Source organism: Mchenga conophoros, linkage group LG11 (assembly GCF_057382185.1).
Source record: "Mchenga conophoros isolate Kocher_MC1m ecotype Shallow Benthic linkage group LG11, M_conophoros_male_GT1.1, whole genome shotgun sequence".
Lineage (NCBI taxonomy): Eukaryota > Metazoa > Chordata > Actinopteri > Cichliformes > Cichlidae > Mchenga > Mchenga conophoros.
Window position 1 is genome coordinate 17,962,373 of NC_140536.1, and position 12,963 is coordinate 17,975,335.

The 12,963-nt window shown below is 42.3% G+C and overlaps 1 protein-coding gene across 3 annotated transcripts in view; it reads right to left on the bottom strand.

Annotated features, from left to right (window-relative positions):
* Positions 1 to 3,868: 3,868 nt before the first annotated feature.
* hivep3b (HIVEP zinc finger 3b) overlaps positions 3,869 to 12,963 on the bottom strand; it is a 38,549-nt gene continuing 29,454 nt past the window's right edge. For all 3 annotated transcript variants that reach the window (XM_085291241.1, XM_085291243.1, XM_085291242.1), the window contains 5 exons: positions 12,544 to 12,692; positions 8,147 to 8,322; positions 7,889 to 7,990; positions 6,459 to 7,126; positions 3,869 to 6,274 (listed from right to left, as the gene is read on the bottom strand). In XM_085291241.1, the coding sequence (XP_085147367.1) occupies positions 5,615 to 6,274; positions 6,459 to 7,126; positions 7,889 to 7,990; positions 8,147 to 8,322; positions 12,544 to 12,692 (1,755 nt within the window). In that variant the 3' untranslated portion in view covers positions 3,869 to 5,614. The remainder of the gene's footprint in view (positions 6,275 to 6,458; positions 7,127 to 7,888; positions 7,991 to 8,146; positions 8,323 to 12,543; positions 12,693 to 12,963) is intronic.

Here is a 12,963-nt window from a genome sequence, read left to right on the forward strand (position 1 = left end):
CTGTGCCACTCTTTTTTATACATCTCCTCGCCCCTCTCACTTGATGACACATTGAAAGCTCCACCCACATCTGCCTGTCATGGACTTTCAGTGTAGGACCCCAGAATGTGTGAGCTTGTGGCACATTTTCCAAGTATCTGCTGCTCTGGCAGTCATCTGTAACAGAGGTAAATGTCATTTAGAGATTACATTTGAATGACATTTATGATACCGGTCTGATTTTGAATGAGGGATTGCCTGGCTTTGTGCTGGTGGATAAGGTGAGAGGTGGAAGAAGGGGATGGAGGAAGACGTGAGGTCTGAAGAGTTGTTTATCTAATAAAGCGGAAACACGGGGAGGAGGAACAAGACAATGGATCACTGTGACCACTGTGGGAGGGGAGATGCTGCGATATGCTGGTATGCAATGGAGACATTTTAAATTAAACTAACTTTGTCTTCTCAGTAACAGTTTCTGTATTGTATCAAATGATCAATAGAATAAAGGTTAATTGATTTCCAGAATCCCAGCACAATGCTTTTTGTTTCCAAAGATTAACATGCAGATATATCAGAGACACTGTGACCCTTTTTCTTGAGTAATCAAGGCTGTAACCCTAACCCAAAGAAGTATAACATGAAACCGTGGGTGTGCTTTGAAAACTTGTGACACCAGATCAAAATCACGCCCCTCCATCCTCAATCCGTGGTGAAGTTGAGCACACAGATAGTGTGGCTCATCCCTGCCCACATGCACTTGGTCTCTCGGTCAAGTCAAGCCAAGGCAGGTCAGCCGTGCCAGAGTCACGCAGATAGCCAAATGGCCGCCTTCAAACATGTAAATACATTAAGTACACGTTGGATTATCACTATTGCGCTTCATTGCTGTCATTTCCCAAATGCTCATCAGCTATCTGATAGGAAAATGAAGTAATGAATAGCAAAATTTTGAGTACGTCAAGCTGTTATGATGAAACAATACATTTTAGCCATTGTTTTTTCCCCATTCTAATGACAGAGGAAGCATGCAAAGCTGCCAGTGACAGATGGACATGAGAGGATGACAGAATCTACTGTTTGTTTGCTATAAGAGCTGATGAAAGCTTACACATGAATGTGCAGAACAAGCAGGAAGCAGACAGCACTTTTCCTCTGTAGGGCAGGCATGCCCGGAAAACACTTGGATATGGAAAGTATGCTGGAAAAAACACAAGACAGCGACTTAAACATAAAATAGGAAGAGGTGAACCTACAGTGGTAGCCACAGACTGACAGAAGCGAGGCTGCCATATCACGCCAACACCAGTAGGTGGTAGGTGAAGTGTCTTGCCCAAGGACACAACGACCAGGACAGACAGAGCAGGGGATCGAACCAGCAACCTTCCGGTTACAAGACGAGCTTCCCAACCCTCTGAACCACAGTCGCCCCAATACGTGGTGCACTCTACGGCTCAGCCTCTTTTACACCAACTTGGCACAAGTCTATCAAGTGTCTAGATGTAATCTGACAGTCTTGTTTAGGGGAGGGGAACACATTTTCCTCTTACATAAAAATGTGGGGATTGTGTGATGTGGTGTGACCGCTATCACTGCTGCTTTGTGATTGGGGGAATTCTTCACATTTGTCTCCCAGAGGTTAGTAGTTCAGCTCCCTGAGAAACACAGATGTGTCCTCCTAAAGCACACCCCCGGGGATCGACGTGTCACATTAGGCAGCCCTCTGCATCACTGCATGCAAAGCAGTGGAAAAGACAGCAAGCAAGAGGAATAGCCAGAGAGTGTCTTTATATTAAACCACACAATGATGTCTTTGCAGGCTTCTGTCCTGGAAGCTGTTTACTTTTAATTAAAAATCCACCCTCCTCAGTTGACTCCTTGATAAAACTTCCTACTATCCCAGCAGGGCTCCGTAAGGCGTTGGCATCTGCAATGTTTCGGAGGAGGAAGACGAATCTGTTGCTTCAGACTGCTTTTGATGGACTAAGTGTCTAAAAATAAAAGTGCCCCACTGCTGCCTGTTTTTTAATACTTTCTGTGCAACATTTTATTCACACCAGCTCTCAGGTTTTTGGCTCCTCGTCAAAAAAACTGGCGTGTAACGGCTGAGTAAGCTTTACGTAATCTCTTGCTGGTTGTGTGATTAAACATTGCTGTGCAAACTAAAAGTAAGACCAAAAACACCGGATGGCCTGAGACGCGATGGGAGAGATACTGTTTATCTGAATATTGCCCTGTGTGTTGCGCGTGCCAGCGTGATCAGAAGATTGTGAGGCTTGATAAAGCTGATCTTCATAATCTCAAACTAATTCTTTAGAAGTGATAAATATATGTGCTTTCATAATAAAAAAAATGGGAGTAACAGAATGACACATATAGACAGTCACAGTTCTTGGAACTTATAACTTCTGGTTAAGAATTAGAAGGTGTGTCACCTGCTGACCCCAATGAAATCTAAAGCCAGTGAGACCAGGAAGCAGACTTGCTCCAGTGGTTCTGAGCTGAGGCTTAGGAGTACGCCCTGATTCTAGCATAGCAGCTTCATGGAAGAGAAATATATTTTTCATCTGAAACTGGTGACATCTAGTGGGGGTGCTGAAGCTGTACAGCTGCCTGGCTCGCTGACAGAAACATCTCGAACACTCAGTTTGATTGTGATTACTGTGCTTGCTGCTTTACAGGCACGAGAGCTCAAAGGATAATCTGCACGAACATATTGTGAACAAACCCTAGATCTTAACACACCTTAACACATATTGAACTGTGCAAAAGTCTTGAGCTTTCTGAAGGTTTTTTCAGTGGTTTTCTTTGGAAGTTGGCTGCTTTTTCACTCATTTTCAGTTTTAAATATAATCTTTACCTGTTAAGAGGAGACTGTCATAAAAAAAAACATCATTTGTTCCCATTTGTTTAGTTAAATCTGTGGCACATGCCATAGGTTATCTCAGCACAGTGTGCTCCATAGAAAATTGAGGAAACTTGATAAGTGCAAGGCAAACACGGGTTTCAGGTCTAAAAAACAACCTTCCGCAGATGAACAGTATCTTAAGTCATGTCATTATAAAACAGAAGAAAACTGGAGGAGATCCTAAGTGGGCCAGACCAGTGAAATTCCCCTTTCTGTCAGTATAAAAATGTTTAACTACACATTTACTCGCCACATCCTCATCTAGTTTTGACTGCATTTCTAATAGATAATGGCACATGATTTGAGCACAGATTAAAAATGCAGTTTGGGGAAGGCCAGGCAGATCCCCACATATTAAAGAGAGGTGAATGAATGTTTATTTAAAAAAGGAGGTAAGGTAGGGCATTAAAAACGAGAAGAAACGGCTAGTGGTGCAGGGGACATGCATGAGGTGTGGGCCTTCTGTCTGACACCCCTGGGCTAAAGCATCTGTGCTGAAGGTCTATGCTCTATACTTACAGAAATTACAAGCTTGCCTAAGAGCGTCCAGCATGTCTTGATGAATAAAGGTTAGATTGTACAAGCTCTGTTTGTGCCTCATGCACTGCATGTTCCAATAAATCACTGCATCCATTTCCCATTTTCCCATCAAAATAACTTCAATTGCATTTTATTTATATAGCACCAAATGACAACAACAGTCACCTCAAGGCGCTTTTGTATTGTAAGGTAAAGACCCTACAATAGTACAAAGCTAAAATCCCAGACAATCATATGACCCCCTCTGAGTAAGCACTTTGGCAACAGTAGATATTTATCATATGATTTTAACGTTTTGTCTGCTTTTCAACTGAAGCCAATGCTGATAATGTTAAGAAATCATCAAATGTGTGAAAACAATTTGTCCTAAACTTGACAAACTGTTCTGTTCAAAATGTTCCGCTAAGGCCAAAAAGAAGAAAGTCACGACCTCAGAGTCTGGTGCATTTTTTGTTTTTATTTCTTTAATGACTAGAAATTTTGCTGTGTGAAATCCGCAGGGCACTTGATCTTCTGGTACCAGCCGACGACTCGGCGTCTTAACTTTTTGTCACCAGTTCAAGATACAAGAACATCATGAAAAAGACACACAGATGTAATAAAAAGTTTCTTTCCCCCCCCAATAACAAAAAGTTTAAAAAAAACCCCAAAAAACAAAAAACCTTGAAACAATAATAATTATCATCAAAGAATAATAAATAAGAAGCACTCTTCCCTGTACAGACATATATTCTAGTCTAAAATCTCTTGTAATAAAAATAGAACTTCAGTGCATTTCCTTTGACACATTTCTGCTGCCCCTTCAGCACGTCTGCGATACAACTCTTAGTTATCCTGGCATTAAAGCAATGGCCTTTACAAAAGAAACAATCAAGGGACAAAGTATTAACCCTCCAGAAGAACATTTTTAAAAAAGCTGATATAAAATTTCACAGCCTTCTCTTTACTATACATCTCAAAAACACAAACCTGGACATAAAAGGCACAAGTAACTACAATTTTCAGTAATACTGGACAAACAAAAATGGAATTCTTTTTGATGAACAATTTTGGTCATTTACAAATGTATTTCTATTCCTTTCACATTGACAGCCCTGTTTCCAACAAAGTCAGGACCTGGATAAAAATGTGCATAAAAACAGAGTGCAGTTAAATGTGCACGTTTTGTACCCTAATATGAGAATAGCAAAACTTTTATTACTTTATATTCTTACTGTGGTTTTTGTTATGCTAGATAAAAGAAATCAACACACAGACAGGCAACCATGACGTGAAAAACTGGTGCTATGGTTCGAATACTCAAAAACTTCTTTAAATTCTTCTGTAAATCATGGATGCTGTGTCCTGCAGGCTAAAGACATATACATCTGGCTTGTGCTAAATCAGGTTTAGGATCAGCATGTGGTGCTATGTGGATTGTCTTTTTTTAGGCATGGTGATATACATTCTGCATATGACCATGAAGGCACCGAGGCTCCATCCAGGTGCCAGCGCTGCCCGCCTCTCACTCAGACTGCTGCAAATATTTTTCTTAAGAAATGTAGAAATAAATATAGCAAAATGATCCCAAAATGTTCTGAGTATTAAAATTGTGTTTAAAGCAAAACTAAGAAAAAAAGGTGCTCTCAGAGTTATAGAACGCGGTGCCCTCCTTTCCACAACACTTGGTGTTTTAAAGGGTTGTGCTGCTGTCCCGAAGTTCTTTAAAGATGGTGCTTAACATGACTTCAACTTAAAAATGTGCACATACAATTCAAAAAATTAATGTTTCTACTTTCAACATTTGTTATATTGTCACCAATTTTCAGTTTAATGTGAGATTTAAATCATTTGCAAATCACTGTATTCTGTTTTTATTTTACCGTACATTTTACAAAGTGTCAAAGTGTACCAGCTTCCTTTGGAAACAGGGTTGTATTTACATTATTACCATATATATATGTATATATACATATACATATACACACATATATATATATATATGCACAAACATTGTTTTCATAAAGAAAAAAGTGCATCTTTATAACAAACCTGAATATTGCCAAAACAAACATTTAAATGAACAATAGTATTGAAAATGTATATAAAACCCAAAGCAATTACAAAAAAACAAACAAACAAACAAAACAGACTAGTGTAGCAAACAATAAAGCAAAATGGGATACACGATGCATCGAAGTGTAGACGCTGTCAAGTTCTCTGGTCTCTTGTGGCGGAGTCTCCTTTAGCTCCTCCCGCCACCATATCACTACCAGATGTTCGTTCCTCCCTCTCTGGCTGTTGTCCGATGACACTCGAGGCTACCGGGGGTGTTAGACTAGGGGGTGCTCTTGAACGGTCGTCACTGGCGCAGTGCTCAGTGGTCTCAGTAGAGGACCCGTGGGTGTGGACGGAGCTGTGCGAGCTGCCATATTGCTTTGAGTCTGTGGCCTCCAACTCTGGTTTGGAAAATGTTAGTGCTGTGCTAAGACCTTGCTGCCCTGACTGGCTGGTTCCTGCTGTCTGGTGCTCTGACCAGTGGTCTCCAGGAGTCCTAAGCCCTTGAGTCCTGGGGGTCCCGCCCCAGTATGTTTCAAACCTGGCCAGTGATGGCCCCTCCATTGGGGGTGATGTTGGGGACGTCGGGGTAGTAGCGTGGGACCTTGGTCTTGCCTGTACAATTTGGATCCCTCCTATTGGGATCATCGAATAAGGGACCTTGGCTTGCTGGGAGTGCATGGGAAGATGGCTGAAGATGTTGTCTGTTGTCTGGAGGCCAGGATAACCCTCACAAGTGGAAATGCGAAAAGCAGGTGGAAACAAGCTGGTGTCTGACCATGTTGGCCCTTCTCCTGCTGTTCTGCTTTTCTCCTGTAGGTGGAGCAAAGACTATGTTATTGCTAGCTCATGAGCCTGCTCCTCTAGTACACAAAGTCCTGAGAGCTTTTTGAGAGACAGTGTAGAGAAGACATATGGATTGCTTAATGTTTCTCTGGTTAAAAGTGCAGCCACATATCTGTGACTCGTCTATGAACTAATTAGAAAATAGACTTACCACTCTCATGTGACTACCTGATGTACCAGGGTTCTCCCACGGTAAGTACCCAGGGGTTCTGTGCTGCATCCCCAGGGGCGAGGGAGGCGTTGGAACCTGTGACGATCGGTAGCAGCTGGGTGAAAGGGGAAGGAGAGGAGAAAGGGGTCTGATGGGAGAAGGTCCTCGTTCGGGGGAAGGTGAGACATGTCGGCTGGGTGAGGGGAGCTCTGTCTTCGGAGAGAGGCTCTGGATGGGTGACGAATACTCCAGGCGGGGGGAGAGGCTGCGGCTGGGGGAACAGCTCTCACTGCTTGGGGAGAAGGCTCTTGGAGATGCTTTCCAGCCTCGCCGGGAGAACACTGCTCTCCTGCTCCCCGGCGAGGCAGCTCTTCTGCCGGGCCAAACTCCACGTGGGGAGGGCTCCTGACTGGTGCAGGGAATGGGACCCGGAGGCTCGGGGTCAGGAGTGCCTTGCTTCGAGTGCCTGCTGGAGCTTGAACGCCCCCCTGTTGATGGGTGGGTGTCAGATGATACAGAGGACGGTGGGTTCTCGTGGGACGTGGACTCCTCTTCCTCTTCTTCGTCATCGTCGTCGTCGTTGTCTTCGTCGTCATCCGACTCCTCCACGTCAGAAAACTGATGCTCCTCCTGTTCCTCCGAGCCGCACACACGCTCTTCACTCCCTGCTGTTTGTGCAGACACAGAAAAGCATGCAGACTTTAGATATCTATTCATGCCAACACCATGGGCCCTAAAATCTCATTTACTGGATGCGCAAAGTCGTGCAATAAATCCTCACACAAAAGTCACAAAACAGCGATTTACAGGAACAAGCACAAAGCGTGAGGACAGTCAAAGCAAAGGACAAACCAAACCCGGCACCCTTCAAACGCACTTTATAAATAGACTGAGAATGAAAAGGAATTTAATTGAAAAGCGCCATGCCTCTATTCACAAACTATCTCAGCAGCCTTGTGAATGGAAAGACAGTTTAAATGGCGCATCCTTGGCTGTGATGAGTGTAGTCTGTTGGCAAGAAAGAGACAGCGAGAGAGAGGAGGGGTTGCAGAGGAAGGTTAGGGAGGAGATCGTGAAGGCTTTGAGGCTTTTTTTCCAGCTTTGACGGGGAGGTGTCAGCTGTGGCAAAAGGGCTCAGCTTTGTTTCGTTATATACCAAGAACTCATCCTTAAGGACAGGTTACAGCAGCCAGACTGTTGCAACAACATCAGGACGCTGTGGCATGTTCTGTATTCTTCATTTATTTATCTTATACTTTTTCAAATTTCTTATGCAAGGCCAGAGGGAGGAGAATAGAACATCGTGTTGCATAAGCTGTCAGTGCTGAACAGCTACTATTCTTCACAGGCAGGAGTTCATCCAGCTGTGTACCAAGATTTCTCCACAGGGGGAAGGCAAGTATGTGAGATTCATCCACCACCTGAAGTACCTGTTTCCTCGCTCTCCGGCTCATCCAATGATGACTCAGATACACCCATTGCCTGGCATTTTTTCCCATGAGCCTTTGACTTCATGTGTTTTGTAAGGTTTCCTAGGAAGAGAAAAAGAAAGAGAGTTTAAGACAAATGAGATGATCATTTTAGCAGCACAGCCAATAATGTGATCACTGGGCAAAAACAGCATTTTTACATTTAGGACCAAAGAGCTCATCACGTTTTAATAAACAGAACCCAAATTTTCCATTCACCTTTGGTTTTGAAGGCAAAGTTGCAGTGTTTGCAAATGTATGGACGGACATCGGTGTGCGTTTTGATGTGCTTTTTCAGCATGCTTGGCTTCTTGCAGCGGATGCCGCACTCTCCGCATATGTACTTTCCCCTGCCGCGACCTCTCACGTAAACATACTCCTCGTTGGACTTATACCTATGAGAAACAGACAGGTAAGAGATCAGAGACAGCAATTTTAAAGCTGCATTTATTAGATTTTAGGTCACTTGAGGAAAACCGGAACAAGCTGTAAGCACAACATTCACATTACCCCATTTGCAAATTTATCACGGTTATGGTGAGCAGATGCAGGGCAACATAACATTTAAGTCCAGTAATACCTCCTCTTTCTGATTTTATGTCTCTGTCTCATCTTGAAAAAACATTTTCCTCTTTATCTTCTAAACTGGTGCAGTCCCTGAATGTGTCGCTTGATGTGAAAGCGACAAGACCGGTTATTTCTGTACTGAAAACAGCACCACTATAAGCATACATTCACTGAATGAGTGTGTGTGTGTTACTGCTAATAAATACTCATAAAGTGAACTTGAGACCAGAACCAACCGAGGCAGATGCAAAATAATCAAACAGGAAGTCGACTTGTTTAGATGTTTGCTTCGACAGTCACACTCTGACAGACAGAAAACACTTAAGCATGGAAGAAATGAATGAGTGAATGAGGCATATTGCATAAAGCGCTATATAAGAACCAATTCATTTACTATTTGCCATTACATAACAACTGGGGACTAAGTAATCAGTGATGAGAGCCATTTTTTCTGAAACTGTGTCCAAATGTTCAGGCATTTCTACAATATATACAAAGGTCCGCTAAGCAGGGTGTGAAAGCATAACAGAAAACAATTATTAGCAAAAATATTAGAATGAGAAGGGTTAGATTAGAATCAGCAGTTAACCTAACCCCACTAACTGCATGTCGTTGAGGTGTGGGAGTACCCGGAGTACGACTGTGGCCTCACAGCAAGAAATACCCATCTTCAAACCTTCTGCTCAGCGTTCAGTTTGTGTGTTTTTCCTTCCTGCGTGATTTTAAAAAGCTTTTTTTATTTTTATGTCAATATAATTCAGCTTTGATCGTTGTTCATTAACACTTAAAAAACATAAAAACTTCAGACTGTGTATTTTTTTAACCTTTTAAAGTCGATTTGGCACTTAGTTGTGATGTTTTAGCTTTGCGGTATGGGCCTTGAGATTGCAACAGGGCAACGAATGTATTCACAATGACAACCCATTCAGCACAGAGCAGAACGGCCAACCTGAGGAAAACAAAGGTAATAGAAAACCGCAGATAAAATATGAGACCCGCTCATCCAGATAACCTCAAATTTGGCACTGCACTTACTCGTGTCCTCGGCAGCGCACCTGCCAAGTTTAAAGTGGATCTGATGAATGTTTGACGAGATAGGATGAGATAAGACAGCCAGACACACATACACATATTTCTTGATTTATCTGAGAGACAGAGCATTATGTTCGCCAGCTAGTTTTCAGTTAAACCCTGAAAACAGCTGCTAGGAGCCCAGAAGGTGATAATGAAAGCTGCAAACCCCAAAGCCCAAAATATGCACTCAAAGATACTTGGAGGATTACTGCAGAGTGCAGTCATCATTCTTTCTTCTTTCACATTGCACTGCGAGCAAATTCAGTGATAATAACAAAGATAACTGTGGAAGTTAGTGATTGCAGCACAGATACATGCACAAACACACACACACACACAAAACTGAGAAACAAGGCTTTCTTTATGGTGCAGGTTGGGGAAGCCCCACCAAAACCCCTTCAGCACTGAGTCCCTCCACTACACCCTGGTGCAAAGAATAGCAGCTATTCTGCTCTGAACGGGTGGCCCTGCCAACAACATCAGCGGCTAAAGAGAGGGAAGGGAAGCCTGGCTATGGCCACCAACCTAAAATAGATACTACATATAAAAATCAAGCAACACATTTAGGTCTACTCTATAAAAAACATTGTTTATGCACAAACTTCATGTTTACCAAAAGGCTATTTGTAGACACGGCGTGGCACAGAGGTCTTATATCTGAATGAATTGTCCTCTATGAAAAATCCACTACTCATGGGGAAACTCACAAATCATTCTGAATTGTAAATATCCAATCTGTGCCGACTGTGTCTAATTACAGGATGTCACGACATCTACGAGACACCAGGCTGTGAATGTTCCCCGTTGTATAACAGAACCAGTAACGGCAAATCATAACAAATTGTTACACAACTGTAAAATAGCCTCAACAGTGAGAATGTGTTGTGTTCATTCAGGAGCTGGCTACTGTTTACCTGCCGTGTATTTCTTGCTACTGCTAAAAATATCCACCCACATATCCGAAAAGAAAAAAAAGTAAAGTAAGAGAACTTCACTTCAGTTATCTAGCATTAAATCAGCAGCATATCTCTCGGTACATTCAGTCAAAAATCATGTTTTAGCTTTATGAGAGCCTTGTTGGATGCTGGGAAGAATAATGCTTCTAACCAAAAGGAGCTACTAAAGATGATTAAAACATATTTAATCCTCATTTGAACAGAAAGAAACAGAATAAACTAATATTTTTGTCCTCAGTCTGTCTGAGGGGCACGGGTAAAGTGTTACAGGGTGTAACAAAACATGCATGGTTAACCATTTGCACCAAAGAAAACAATCATGTTTTTCACTGAATCAGTTCAGCTGCTGCCCACATAAACTTCCCCAGACTTTCACCATGACTAGTAAAAAGCATTTATTGTTGCCCATTTCCTGAAATCGATTATTGAGATGACAGTGTGGTACTATTAAACTCCAGAGAAGCCTGGAAGCAGATAAAATCTGGCAAGCCACTGGAACATAAACAAAGCTGCATGATACATATTCATAAAAGACTGCTTTCTAGAATGAAATGAGTGGCACACAGCTATGATTTCAAAGTCTTGACAAAAGGGAGACAGGGATAATGAGTCGGGATGAAAAGCATTCTGTTCTCTTCAAGATTGAGTAGCTGTGACCATTTGCATGCATGGTGGAAACGCAGGAGAACATCAAGGAGCAGGGATGAGAGACAGGAAGGACACAGAGGAGGTTTTGGAGGGAATGAAAACAAAATAATGTGCAGGTAAGTGAAACTGGAAGAGCTGCCAGAGAGAAATGGGCAACACCTCTGGGGGTTTTTTGTGGATGAAAGTGCACTTCCTGAAGTTCAGTGCCTTATCTACTGTTACACGGACAGCTTCTTTACACCTGACATTCATGCACCTAAGCAGGAAATGCAGGGTGTGCCAAGTGTTAACACTCTGGAAGAGAAAAACTCAAAAATAGAAAATTTACCAAAACCAAACCAAACCAAAAAGAATACCAGTATCATAGGAAATTATCCACGTAAGGCAACATTGTATACCTTCCTTTTATTCTTTTCCACTCAATTCAAATTTTAAAAAAACCCACGTTTTTCAAAGTGCTGTACAGAAAACAACAAGGGAATAGATAAGAAGTACATAGATATGAGATATAGTGGGTGCTAAACATGCAGTCACAGTCAAAAAAGGCACGGGAGACACAGTGAGCAAGTAGGCAGACTCGAATGACATTACGTAAAAACAAGTTTTAAGTCTAGCTTTCAAAATCTCAGTGGAGGGAGCAGATTTGACTGCACAGTTTGGGGGCAAACACAGAAAATTCCCAGACTCCTCTGAGTTTAAATCTAGACCGAGGGACGGTCATCAGCTGACTGGGGGGACCTGAAAGCTGAATAGGAGTGTAAGGAACGAGTCAAACCATGAAAGGCTTAGTGGACAAACAGGAGGAAATCATAAAATAAAGATTTAATCAGATACATTTAATGGGGAAACTTTAGCTCGGAATACTCAAACCTCGGGAATAAAGCACTTGGTGCTGGAGGAAAAATCACTCAGACATTTGTGGAAAGCATTTATGTGTTATCCTGATCTGGTCTGTAGACAAATATGACAGCCTCGACTGTGACTCTGACTGCTTGCAGACTGCTTCATACTGTGCCTCCGTGTGACTTTTTATAGCCATAAAAATATTAATGAGAGCCTCACAAAGTTGGAGACAACCTTTTCCGCCCTCTCACACACACAAACCCACACATACACACACAGACGCTGCTAGCTCTCCAAATTAACACCTCTAAAACACAGACATTCGTGCCAGCAGTGAGAGGAAAAAGCTTGGCTACAGGTACAAATGAAGTCCCTCTGGACTCGTGGCCTCCCATCTGTTATTGTATTTTCTCCATGCACTCTTGTCAGCTCTCCATAGGCTGTTTTGCAGTCAGCGGGCATTGGTTTATGAAGAAGTGTAATGAGGAGCTGCCATATTTTGAAACTATAGAATTAAACAATTCTTACCCTCCTTCAAAGATGCAAACCCGAGAAGGCTCGCTCTGCTTGGAGGTGGATGGTCTCTCCACTTCTCGCATCTCTTTATTTTCTTCCTTCTTTTCAGGCTGCTGCTGTTCCTTTACTTCAGTGAGGGTGCTGGGTGGGGTGGCATGTACCTACACTCAAGACACACATGGGAAAAAAAATTCAAAACAACTTATAATAAAATGTTAAGTGCTGTTAAAGCAAGATTCAGTATAATTCCAGTTGTTTATCATTATGTTTTTCTAATGGCACAATTGGTGACCATGTTAGAAAATACTAGCATAGTATGCTACTATGCTAGTATGCTACTATGCTAGCAACCTAAAGAGATGAAGACCGCAGAGCTTTGACTTCTAAGATGTAGAAGTATTCAAGAGAAAAACAGACCGTGAAATGTTCTGA